At 33.0% G+C, this 13,986-nt stretch overlaps 1 protein-coding gene across 1 annotated transcript; it reads right to left on the minus strand.

Annotated features, from left to right (window-relative positions):
• Positions 1–9,331: 9,331 nt before the first annotated feature.
• Positions 9,332–13,593, minus strand: LOC107796035 (LOB domain-containing protein 19-like). Its single transcript, XM_016618751.2, has 2 exons — positions 13,129–13,593; positions 9,332–9,892 (listed from the first exon to the last, which is right to left on the minus strand). Exons 1-2 carry the CDS (start codon positions 13,468–13,470, stop codon positions 9,593–9,595), a joined length of 642 nt encoding a protein of 213 aa, XP_016474237.1. The 5' UTR covers positions 13,471–13,593; the 3' UTR covers positions 9,332–9,592.
• Between the last annotated feature and the right edge of the window lie 393 nt (positions 13,594–13,986).

Genomic DNA, 13,986 nt, shown 5'->3' on the forward strand with positions numbered 1-13,986 from the left:
ATGAAAATCAACATTAACACTATAATCTACACGTCAAAGAATAACACCATACTAATTTTCACAACAAAATATTTCAAACACACACTAAAAATTCAGATCTAGAATTTTGAACTCATACATATAAAGTTTTAATTTTTTTCTTCAGATCTGAAATTGGATCCACCACTTTGTAGTAGGGGTGTACATGGACTGGGTTGGGTCGATTTTTATCAAAACCAAACCAAACCAACTATATCGGTTTGGATTGGTTCGATTTTGTCAGGTTTTTCGGATTTTCGTGTTTTTTGTTACTTAAATATTATTTCAATTTTACTTTGTTAAATATTTGATAAGTAAACATATATTTAGTAAAAATATATAAAAAAATTGAGAAACATATTATCGATTAAAATATTCTTATGGGAGAATTGTATTAGTAACACATAATAGTTATTTTTTTAGTCGTCTGACAATAATTTTTCGTTGATGTACACTTTCAGGTTAACCGAATCTAGTAATTAAACATAAAAATCAATATGATACCTAAATATTAATAATCACTTCACATTCGAAAAAGATATAAGAATTTAATAGATCTTAACATATGATATGAATATGGAAGAACAAAGAGATAAACACATTTCAGTAACACTTGATAAGAAAGTGATCATACAACCCATTATTTAAGGTCAATAAATATGGAGCACTTCATATTCTATTAAAATTTATATCCCACAAGTAAATTCCAAATATTTCTAGATATTTTTTAAAGAAAATTCTATATAAAATATTAAAAGTATATATAAAAATTATATATTTATATGTCGGGTTGGTTCGGAGTTTTTTTACTCAATACCAAACCAAATCAAACCAAACCAAGTCGGAGTTTTTAATCGATTTGGTACGATTTTCGGTTCGGTTTGTGCACTCCTACTTTGTAGTATTTCTCTATTGAATAATCAATAGAGACTCACCGAGAACTTTATCCTTTTTAATTTTCTTGCTAATGATATATGGAAGAAAGAATTTAAGAATATAAGGAATTGCTATCGCTGGAAGAATATGAGGAAAAAATGAATTGATGTCGTAAAAGGAAGAAAGAGAAAATGGGGAGAAAAGTAGGAGGAACATATCAGGCAGCTTTAAACTATACAATTGCAGAAAAGGAATGATAGGTAGGTCGGGTAATTAATATGGATGGGATAGGTAGATAGTGTAACTATTTTAAAAATGTGTAAAAGCAGGTAAATATTTTGATTTTTATAGGTATATAGTGTAGTTTTCTCTTTAAAGTATAGGTAAACTCTAACGACCAACATAGTTAATTTTTACTTTAAAATTGACTGGGCCTTCATGAAAAATTGGCCAGCCAATTTTTTCTCATCGAAATAGGACAAACGTTTTTCACTTTTAGCTCGCGCCAGACACTATTTACATTCGGTAGCCGAAAATGTGTATAAAATTTGTATAATTTTTGTATATATATATATGTTCGGCTATTATTTTGAGAGCGACTATATATTGTCATTTTCTTAAATAGGACAACTGGTTAAAAAGCAGGAAAAGCCTGGTTGTAGCAAAAAGGCCGGGCTCACAGCTTCACTAATCGGCCTAGAAATTTTTGGTAAAAATTGCATGGGGCGCCCTATTTGGTCGCCCTTTTTTAACTTATACCCGTTTTATTTTTCTGTTTGCATTCGTACCCATTTTTTTGTTAAAAATATTTTAAAAAGACGATTTTGCCCTTCTTTAATAAAAGACTATTGACAAAACTGTAGACTGCAGGGCAAAAGTTCCGCATGTTTTGGTATGAAATTTTAGCAAATGAATTAAATAACTTCAGCATGCATTAGAAAAAACTAATTAAAAAATTACATACTGCAAGACAAAAACTTAAGCATGTTTAGTCTGAAGTTTTAGCAAATGAACTAAAAAACTTCAACTTGTTTAGACTGAAGTTTCGGATAAAACTCATGACATAACTATAGACTGCATGACAAAATTTCAGCATGTTTTGGTATGAAATTTTAGCAAATGAACTAAATAACTTCAGCATACATTAGCAAAAACTCATTAGAAAATTACATACTGCAAGACAAAAACTTAAGCATGTTTAGTCTGAAGTTTTAGCAAATGAACTAATAACATAAGCATGTTTAGTCTGAAATTTTAGCAAATGAACTAAAAAATTTAAGCATGTTTAGTCTGAAATTTTAGCAAATGAACTAAATAACTTCAGCATGTTCAGTCTGAAGTTTTAACAAATGAACTAAATAACTTCAGCATGCATTAGCAAAAACTCATTAGAAAATTACATACTGCAAAACAAAAACATAAGCATGTTTAGTCTGAAATTTTAGCAAATGAACTAAATAACTTAAGCATGTTTAGTCTGAAATTTTAGCAAATGAACTAAAAACTTAAGCATGTTTAGTCTGAAATTTTAGCAAATGAACTAAATAACTTCAGCATGTTTAATCTGAAATTTTAACAAATGAACTAAATAACTTCAGCATGTTTAGACTGAAGTTTTGGATAAAACTCATGACAAAACTGTAGACTGCAGGATAAATAACTTCAGCATGCTTTAGCATGAAGTTTTAGCTTCAACATGAAACAACTTCATGCTACATTAGCATGAAGTTTTAGCTTCAAGGTGAGAGGAGAGGAGGAGATCTCACGCGATTAAAGCGTTTGTCAGAGGTGTAATTGTCATATTATTACGGATTTTTTGTTAGTTGGCTATCAAATTAATAATTTTTAAAAATAAGGTACACGTTAAAAGATGGCACAAATATAAGGTACGGCTGCGAATGCCCCAAATTTTTGTCTTCTTTTCTATTCCTTCTTGTTGTCATCCCTTCTCATTGGTAAGAATTAACAGATGTGATGTTTATAACAAACTAGTTCGGATATGCCCGTGCAATGCACGAGCTACACATAATAACTTTTCTTATTGAAATAACACACTACTCCTAACATTTTCCAGCATAAAGAGTTAATCAGAGAAACATATTAGCAAATAACTTTGTATAATTTTTTCGAAAATGAATTATATTCTGAGTTTTTTATTTTAGAATTCAAAAATACGCTTGTTTCTCATAAGAAGCTTTTGTAGAGTCAAATTTATACATGAGCTGATCATTGACTCTTGAAAGATATATTTAAAAAATCATTGACTAATGAAAGATAAATTTTGTGAACAAAAGTGTTTAACACTTTAATTTAGTTATCATATCTAAGTTAATGATAACATATATATACTTTTAATACAACTCTGTAAGATGATATTATACACCTTCTTTCATCATACTATTTTTAGAATTTTTACTTATAAAATACATTGTTTGGCAAGAAGGAATGGTTTTCTTTGCAACAAGAGTTTAACATTGACTTCGCTCTAAAATTCTCATTCTATTACAAGTCGCTTGGCATACATCCTTGCAATGTATTTGTTACTCTGAAACCTCCATTATATTGATTTGGAAACTCAATTTCTTTTCCTCTAGTTTATTTAGTATCACTTTCTATTCAAGGTAGAGTTCTTATCTTCATGAATCCTATGTGGAATTTTTGTTTGATCCCATTAGATTCTTGAGCTATCTGGCATTTTTTCTTCTTCGGTGTCTAACCAATTTCGGTTAAGTTGTCTCTTTGGGACTTTGGGTTGAGTCTACGTCGTTTCCTTTCATGTTATTTATTTGGATATATGCTTGTGTTTGTCTAAGTAATTGCCTATTTAAATTGGGTTGTTTGTTTTATTGGAAATCTTAATTCTTTTTGTTAGAGCTATAAAGAATTATTAGTTTTCTGTAGTGTCATACTTTAACGTGTTAAACATTAATATAAGGTACCAAATAAATTTTAAAATATATATATAAGGTACTCCATCCGTTCATTTTTACTTGTTCACTATTGACTTTTCACACCCCTTAAGAAATAATAAATAAAGTGTAGAATTTACCATGATACCCATATTAATTGGTGTGTAATCTTAATGGATTTGAAAAATAATTTAGAATGAGTAATTAATGCTAAGGGACAAAACCAAAAAAATATATTATTTTTCACTTGATATGCGAAAAGTGACAAGTAAAAATAAAAAATTATTTGTAGAATATTTGACGACTAAAAGTAAACGTAAGGAGTACCAAATAAGATAGCTTGATTTTACTTTTAGTAATTCAAATAGAGAGCTAATATCATGAAATGCTAAATTTAACTAGGGTTTGCAAGTTAGGATTGCGTAGGAAAAGATAGTTTAGGCGGGCCGTGGGGGCCACAAGGGAAAATGTACACATAGTGTAGCACTTAGTATAACATAATTAAAGCACAAAATAATTACTACAATTTTATATCACACGCACATACTCTCTCTCACACACATGTGGAAATAGGAGCTACTTAGACAGAGTGGCATTATTGTAAGTAGCCAAGTAGATTAGTTAATTAACTCGGTACTTTGGCTTAGTCTATAAATAGAGGTAGTTAGAGTGCACAGTGCATTCGGAACATTATTCTTCTTCTTAGCCAATAACATAATTCATTTCCATTTTCTCTGTTCTTTTCCTTCCTTCTCAATTATCTAGGGTTGATTGCTAAATCACCCATAGATTTACATGATATCAGAGCGATTGTGCCATGATTGTGAGCCAAATCTACAGATCCAGTAGCTAAATTGCTCAACTGATTTACTCGATTTCATTTTGAAAACCTCTGTTTCTTCGGCAATGGCGAATACAGATTTTGATCACAACCATGCAGTGTATCTACACCCTTCAGACACAACCGGAGCTCCGATTGTGTTGATGCAGGTGACCGGATCTGATAATTACTCGATTTGGAGTCGTGCGATGAGGATCCAACTTTTAGGTAAAAACAAGCTAGGGTTAATTGATGGTACACTGAAGAAATAAGATTTCGAAGAGGATTTAGGTCACCAATGGGATAGAAGTAATGCAATTATTTTGGGATGGATTATGAGTTCTGTTTCGAAGGAGTCAGTGACAGGAGTGGTGTATGCTAAGAATGCATGTCGAGATTGGGAAGATTTGAAAGAGCGTTTTGATAAAGTGAACGCATCTATAATCTATCAATTGCATAAGGAGATTGTGACATTGCACCAAGGCTCTAATAGTGTATCAACATACTTTACTAAGCTCAAGGAGCTTTGGGATGAGTATGAAAGTATAATTCCAGCCTGTCGTGACAAAGATTTTGTTGAACACTTACATAGGCAGAAGTTGATGCAGTTTTTGATGGGGCCTAATGAGAATTATGAGCAAGCACGAAGTCTGATTCTTATGACAAATCCCACTCCCAATGTTAGTAAAGCATATGCAATGATTAGAGAGAGAGAGAGAGAGAGAGAGAGAGAGAGAGAGAGAGAGAGAGAGAGAGAGAGAGAGAGAGAGAGTCAAAGAGCTGTCTCTAATGTATTTGTGATGAATAAAGGATCAAAGGCCACAACTTTCATGAATGCAAAAGGAGAAAACTTTCAAGGGCATAACCATAGACCAAAGAAGAATTGGAATCTTCAATGTGATTTATGCAAAATGAAAGGACATACCAAAAAGAGATATGTTACAAAATAATAGGGTATCCTGCTGATTTCAAGTACAAGAAAAAGGGATCAGGAGCCAATGCTAATACTGCTTACAATATGGATGTTGAAAACTATAATCCTAATGTTGTAGGATTTAATGCAGGAAGGACTGAGACAATAGACAAGGGACACATGAGTGAGATCCCTAGGCCACCACAATTCAAAACTGATCAGTACAATCAAATTATGAGGATGCTGAACAAAGATGTTCCACAAAGGCCAACATGGTTGGTATGATACAATCATTTATGGTTAATGTAACAAGAAAATAATGGATCATAGACACTGGGCCAACTAACCACATGATATCAGACTTAAACATGTTACAAAATATTAAAAGACTTGACTCCTGGAGCTGTAGGAAGGTGTATATACCTAATGGTCAAGTGACTTTGGTATCACATATAGGAGACTGCATAATTTCTAAAGGATAAGTAGTGAAAAATGTGTTGTTTGTGCCTGATTTTCAGTACAATCTCATGTTAGTCTCTAAGTTAACTAGAGACATTCATTGCTCAGTCACTTTTTTTTCTGATTTTTGCTTGTTCCAGGACCTCTCGATTGGGAGGATCAAGGGAATTGGTAAAGAAAAAGATGGATTATACCCCTTCCTACCTGAAGATGAACAAGAAGAAATGAGTAGAGGATTAAATGCACAGGAGAAAGGATTTGATGTCTCTCTATGTCATAAAAGGTTAGCACATGCTTCTGGAGGATCCATGAAGGAGGTGCTTGGACTGCCTATTGAGAATTGTAGAAATGTAATAGATAAGTGTGATGTTTGTCCCTTAGCTAAGCATACGAGACTGCCTTTTCATTCTAGCAATAGTAGAAGTACTGAAACTTTTTAATTGTTACACCTGGATGTTTGGGGACCTTATAACACTTCTACTATTAATGAAATAAGTACTTTTTAACTATAGTTGATGACTATTCTTGTGTGACCTGGGTTTTCTTGTTGAAATTTAAAAGTGATGTGATCATTGTATTAAGAGATTTCTTTTAAATGGTACATACTCAATTTAGTACTATGGTAAAGACAATGAGGTCAGATAATGGTGGTGAGTTTGTGAATTATAACTTTACTACTTTGTTAAGATAATTGAGCATAGTACATCAAAGAACATGTGTCTATAGTCCTCAACAGAATAAAGTAGCTGAGATGAAGCATAGACACATTCTTGAGGTGGCAAGGGCCATAAGGTTTCAGGGACATATCCCCTGTGAGATTTTGGGGACATTATGTTTTGGCAGCTATGTATATCATCAGTAGACTACCTTTAATTATGCTACAAGGTAGGTCACCTTATGAGCTATTCCATGGGAAGAGACCAACCCTTCTTCATCTAAGAACTTTGGGGTGTTTGTGTTATGCTAATGTCTTGCCTAGACAGGATAAATTCAGTGCTAATGGGGTATTCTAATATTACTAAAGGATACCTCTTGTACAACTTGGAGAAGAAGGAGTTCTTTGTAAACATGGATGTCACTTTCAAGGAGGGAGTGTTTCCTTTCAAGGATATTGAAGGACCTGTTTCACCAACCTCCTGCCAAGAGGGTGTTTATCCTAACCATCCTTCTCATTTTGCAGATGTTGATTCTACCATTCCTACTTCTATAGTAGATGCATTGCAACCCCTAGTTTTTGTAGAGGCTGATCCACATGCAATATATATACAGCCTCATGCCATGCCTATTGATGCAAATCAACTCTTGGATACACCAATAGTTGCTTCCTTACCTGTCGACCATTAGGAGCAACATGATGCATCACCTAGTTTCTTCAATGCTGATGCAGAACCTGCTGCTCCTCAAGATAGCATTGCCCCCTCACACACATACAAATGAGGATATTATTTTTGAAGAACCTGAACTCTACTCATCATATGCTTCCACACCTTTGAGGAGATATGGAAGAATGACTAAACAACCATTGTGGTTGACAGATTATGTAGTACCTCTGCCAACCAATAAGCTTGATTCCATGGCTAATTACCTTTCTTATGATCAATTATCTTCCTCTCACAGAACTTATTTAGGGGTCTTCTCAGCAGTATCTGAACCTATATCTTTTTATGAAGCCTGCAAGGATGCTAGGTGGATAGAAGCAATGCAGGCAGAAATAGCAGCACTGCAAGCCAACAAAACTTGGGAGTTGGTGTGTTTGCCTCCAGGGAAGAATCCCATTAGGTGTAGATGGGTGTACAAGGTCAAGCTTAGAGCGGATGGAAAAATAGAAAGGTTTAAGTATATACTAGTAGCCAAAGGCTATAGTCAAAAAGAAGGCATTAACTATAATGAAACATTCTCTCCTGTAGTTAAGATTGTTACCGTTAGGACATTCCTTTCCTTGGCAGCTATGCAGCATTGGCATATCCAACAGATGGATGTTTACAATACTTTTTTGTAGGAAGACCTAGATGATGAGGTCTATATGAAGTTTCTATAGGGATTTTCAACCCAGGGGGAGACGATTGGCATATCTAAGCTAGTTTGCACACTTGTTAAATCCCTGTATGGGTTAAAGCAGGCTAGCAGACAATAGAATTTAAAATTGACTGAAACCTTATTACAGTCATGATTCAAGCAAAGTGGTCTTGATCATTCATTGTTCATTAAACAGAATCAAAGTGATGTAGTAGTGATTCTTGTCTATGTCGATGATATGCTAATTGCTGGAAATAATCTGCAGATGATACAAGCAACAAAAGATTCTCTACACAAGGCTTTCAAGATTAAAGATTTAGGAGAGCTAAAGTTCTTTCTTGGAATGGAATTTAGCAGGTCGAGCAAAGGTATTCTGGTGAATCAGAGAAAATATGACTTGGAGATTATATCTGAGTTGGGGCTAGGAGATGCCAAACCAGCTTGGACACCTCTTGAGATGAATGTGAAGTTGACTGTACCAGAGTATGACAAGCTGACAGGTAATGAAGTTGATAATATGCTTGAAGATAAGGGGCAGTATCAAAGATTGATAGGGAAGCTACTGTATTTGACTCTAACAAGACCTGACATAGTATATACAGTTCAAATGCTTAGCCAATTCCTTCAACAACCTAAAATATCTCATTGGGATGCAGTCATGAGGGTTGCAAGATACATAAAGAGGGAACCAGGACTGGGAGTGTTGTTCAACAGTGAGAAGTCAGACAAAGTCTCTATGTTCTGTGATGCAGATTGGGCATTATGTCCCAACACAAGAAGGCCAGTCTCTGGGTTCTTGATCAAATATGATAAGTCATTGATCTCATGAAAATCCAAAAAGCAAAGCACAGTATCAAAAAGTTCAGCAGAAGCTGAATATAGGAGCATGGCCAGTGCTGTATTTGAAAATGTTTGGTTTATTGGGTTATTGAAAGAGTTGGGAGCAGCTGTAGCATTACCAGTTGATCTGTATCGTGATAATAAAGCAACCTTACAAATAGCTTCCAATCCATTATATCATGAAATGATTAAACATATTGAAATAGATTGCCATTTTATTAGGGAGAAAATACAAATGGGATTGGTTAGAACACAACATACTGCCTCAAGAGACCAACTAGCAGACATATTGACAAAAGGTCTTAACAGAACACATCATGAGTTGTTGACCGGCAAGCTGGGAGTACTTAATGTGTTTGTACCGGCCAGCTTGACGGGACTGTGGAAATAGGAGCTACTTAGACAAAGTGGCATTATTGTAAATAGCCAAATAGATTAGTTAATTAAGTAGGTACTTTGGCTTAGTCTATAAATAGAGGTAGTTAGAGTGCAAAGTGCATTCCAAACATTATTCTTCTTCTTAGCCAATAACAGAATTCATTTCCTTTTCTCTGTTCTTCTCCTTCCTTCTCAATTATCTAGGGTTGATTGCTAAATCACCCATAGATTCACATCACACACACAAAAACATACACATGAATGAAAAGATTCATTCAATCGCAATTAGTAGAATTCAGCAAAAAAGTTACATATAAAAAAAAGGGGGAGTTATATGATAATAATCTTCATGGAAGCATATCATCATGGTGAAGGTCTAAATCTGACTCCAGGTAAGTGTCTAGAAACCAACTCTCGTGCTAATGTATGGAGCTCAAAGTTCTCCAGTTCTTTTTCATCGAACGAATCACTTAAACCTGCAGTTATGTCAAATTGAGGATATTCCATATTATTACTTGAAGATGATATGCTTGAAGTAGTGCAGAAGATATCTGAAGATGATTGCAGCCCTGTTGGTGTAATTGGACTTTGTCGCATAGGTAGGTGTGGTAGGGTAGAAAGGCGGGCTTGAACATATGCTAACTCAGCTTGCAAAGTTACAACCTGCGTATATATATGAAATCGAACCATATGAGTATTAAGCATCCGCTGAAATATAAAATAAAATAAAATATATATGAGTTTGTTTTCTACTTCACACATTGTCATCTACAAGGCCGCTAGTGTTAACTAATACAAGACAATATTTTCATACTTTAAAATTCTTACCCTGTTAACAATTTACCTGTTAAAATACTAATAGCGTTAAGTCCTTTTCACTAATACACATCGACAGGTGTAATTGTTTTGTTTTACTATTAGTATATTTAACCCGTTGTAACAAATAATTTGCATGATTTTTCAGGTTATTAATCTTGTACTTTTTAATAGACTATATACTTTTATACACTCGTAAATACATTTAAACAAAAATTACACATTATCAAATCACCTAAAAAATAAATATAATTAACTATAAAAAACTTATTACCTAGATTATAATATATTAAAATAAACAAATAATGTGAAAGTTTTTTACACTGACAATGACATGAAGCATTAAGTTTTTCTTTTTAAATTTTTTACTTCTTTGTTTTCTTAGGTTTTAGTGCTGACTGAAGTCCCAAATCTACAACAAACAAATTAAGAAAAATCCTATGGTTGATAAACACTATAATTTTCGCGAAAATCGATCGTACTATATATATCTGTCAGGTTTCCACCCACCATGGACGGCAAAACCCACATTAATGTATTATGTTCTCTTACGTAATTTTTTGTAACAAAGAGTTAAAGATAACTTCGTGGCGTATAGAAAGTTAATGTCAGAAAGCTTAATTCTGTTCTTGGAAGTGTGTAACATTTGTTATCTCCAATAATGGATAGAAATACAAGTAACAAATTGCTTTCCTACCTAATTAAAGAGCTTTGTGCTTATCTGCCCAATAATAGACATTTCGTAGTATATTTTATTCCTGAGCATTGGAATCTTCCCACGAATTTTAAATGCTTAACTAATTTGTTCCACAAAATTTTATTTTAGCATCAAATATAGTTCATAAATGCTAAACTATTAGTCACTACGTTTCATGTTACGTGAAGATGCTTAACTGGACAGCATGATATTTACATAACTATGAAATCATGTCAGTAAAATTTAAAGTTAATTTTTTTTAAAATATAAAAAAGGTGAAATTGTAAGATGGTACATTAAATGAAATGCATGGAATAATATTCTTTTGCATCTGAATTTGCCAAATTAACACTTTATAACGCATAGTATTTAGCACATTTGTTGAGTTCCACCATAAACAGGTAAGAAAACAAAGCAATCAAGAAAGTCAAATTATTGAAAAATGGGAATATATCTCGAGCTGCTAAAGTTGGTTAGGGTTACTTATTACTCCCGCCAAGCAAGACAAAGTATTTCAAATTCCACATCCATCAACTATTCTATACAAAGTTCTCTCTTTCTTGTAGAGGAACAGCACAAGTTAGATTCAATTTTGAGGGATTTAAATTGCATATACTCTATAGCTTTTTTATACCACACGGATTATTCTAAGTTATTAAATCGATTTTGCTATGAAAAGTTACTTGTTAGTAGATCGATTAAATTTAACAGTGTAAAAAATTTATACACTGTCAGTATACTCAATTTAAAAAGGATAAGTTATTTGCACCGATAATATAATGAATTTTTTACACCATCAATGTAATTTAATATATTATAACAAGTTACATACAATTAGATCTAGATAACAAATTAATGCTATTAAATAGAGTTAGTTAACCTATAATTATCTTTCAAATGACCTGATTGTGTAAAGTCAATTTAAAAAGAATAAGTTATTTGCACCGATAATATAATGAATTTTTTACACCATCAATATAATTTACTCCATCCGTTCACTTTTACTTGGCACGTTTTGACTTTTCATGTCCATTAAGAAATAATAAATGAAGTGCATAATTTACCATGATACCCATATTAATTGATGCATATTTTATTGGATTTGAGAAAATAATTTAAAATGAGTAATAAATACTGCGGGTATAATAGGAAAAAAAAATAGTGTTCTCTTGATATGCGTAAATGACAAGTACAAATGAAAATTTATTTATAATATACATGCCAAGTAAAAGTGAACGGAGAAAGTAATATATTATAACAAGTTACATACAATTAGATCTAGATAACAAATTAATGCTATTAAATAGAGTTAGTTAACCTATAATTACCTTTCAAATGACCTTCATTGGGTAAAGATATTTATACTATCAGTGCAAAACACTTTTCAAAATTCAGATAACGTGATAATTTCATGAGCCTTGGAATGTGGTTGGGAAGGAGAAACGCATACTAATGAACCTATGTACAATATACGTAATATGTTACTGTAGTAATAGATGAACTACTACTCATTGTATTACTCCTATTTGTTAGCAACTTGTCAATGAGCAGTAACAAGAAAGACTTCTCAAAGTACCGTGAGAAAAGAGTCGAACCATTTGGAACATATAGACAGTTGAGGGTTCAATCATATAATTTTCTACTATGATCCTTTTGACAATGTATTAGATTTTGAGTCATTGACTATCCTACAGTTTTAAGAAAAATGCTAGCCACAACAAAGGACAGAAGCAAATTTACATAACCCCACCTTGATAAATCTTGGAATAATTTCAGAAATTTTAGCTTATACTTTTGGATACTCTTTGATCGTATTAGAATGCCAGCTGTTGATAAATCTTGTAATCTTTTCAGAAATTTGAACCAAATTATGGGGCAACCCTAAATCCAATCATTTGATTTCTCTTTTTATCCCCGTTTCTTTGAAGAGCTCTACATAAGTCTATCTTAAGTTTTCAACCCTAAAGCACATCTTATCAACTTCAGCATACAGTCATCATATTAATTATATGAACTTAACAGAAAATACCACTTCTCTTTAGTAAGAATATTGACGAGTAAGAAACCAATCCAAAATCAGAGTTTAAAATGAGAGTGATCTTAATATATTTATACATTAGTACTCTTTTTTAGTATATAATATAAACAGGTTGAGCCGAAACAATAAATACATTTGAACTCACAAATTCATCCCAATAAAATTCACGTCAAGTCAAATCAAGAATCTAGAGTTAATAGGTTCAAATTAGACGTACAATTTTTTTTTTTTTTTTGAATATATATACATAGGTTGAGACGAGAAGAGGAGCTCTCACCTTAAATCCGCCTCGACAAAACGGTAATTGACCATGAATATTACCTGGAAAAAAAGCCAAAAAGTTCATACCTGTTGCTGAAGAGTAAAGATGTGAGCAACACAACCATAGATAGGGTCTCTAACTCTAGCAAGAGCCTCATAGCAAAGTGTAACGACAGCATCCAGACGTTTATGCGCTGGAATTCTGAGCAGCAATTTAGAGGCATTGCTAGCACCAAACACCTTATGTACAGCAGCAAAATGAGCAGTGCCTTGATCAGAATCAAAATAAGGTGCAAATATGCATCCCCTCACACATTTTCTTCTAAGAAACTTGCATGCACCACAAGGCCCGCCACCTCCTCCACCTACAACATTATTGTTGTTATTGTTATTATACTCACGATCAGCACCACCACAGCCACCGTTCATATTTTCTCTCTCTTTCTCTCCCTCTCTATATATGTGTGTGATCTTTTATTGTTCACTTGCCTAAGAGAGTTTTTGAGCTGCGTGAGGTCTTGGAAAATTGGAAGAAGAAGCAGGAAGAGAGCTAAAGATTTGGAGAGAGATGGGTATTTATTTAAAAAGAGTATAGACTAAGAAAAGAATGTATAAAATGGACACCTAGCTACTGTTTGTTACTACTAGTATTAATTTAATTCTTCTCTTTTTTTAAAATTTAAAATTATTTGTGGAAGCTTTTGGTGGTGGGTCAGTTGATAGACCTTCCAAGAGAGTAAATCTCACCATACATATTTTAGGATAACAAGAGTTTAGTCCCATAAATTGATCAGATTATTTAAATAAAAATTAGATATAATATTTATAAAAATTGAGATTAGTAACCTACAAAGTAGGACATTTTATTTGTTACAACAAATAAGAAACACGGAATTACGCTTTCTCGTCTAACTTAATTTATGTGAGAGTGTTTGATTGGGCAAG

The sequence above is a fragment of the Nicotiana tabacum genome, chromosome 23 (genome assembly GCF_000715075.1).
Source record: "Nicotiana tabacum cultivar K326 chromosome 23, ASM71507v2, whole genome shotgun sequence".
In the NCBI taxonomy this organism is placed as follows: Eukaryota; Viridiplantae; Streptophyta; class Magnoliopsida; order Solanales; family Solanaceae; genus Nicotiana; species Nicotiana tabacum.

Excerpts from the sequence above, each read along its gene's own strand:
- LOC107796035 (XM_016618751.2), bottom strand. The coding sequence starts at position 13,470 with ATGAACGGTGGCTGTGGTGGTGCTGATCGTGAGTATAATAACAATAAC. Across the intron at positions 9,893-13,128 it reads TCTTTACTCTTCAGCAACAG|GTTGTAACTTTGCAAGCTGA; the intron begins GTATGAACTTTT and ends ATATATACGCAG.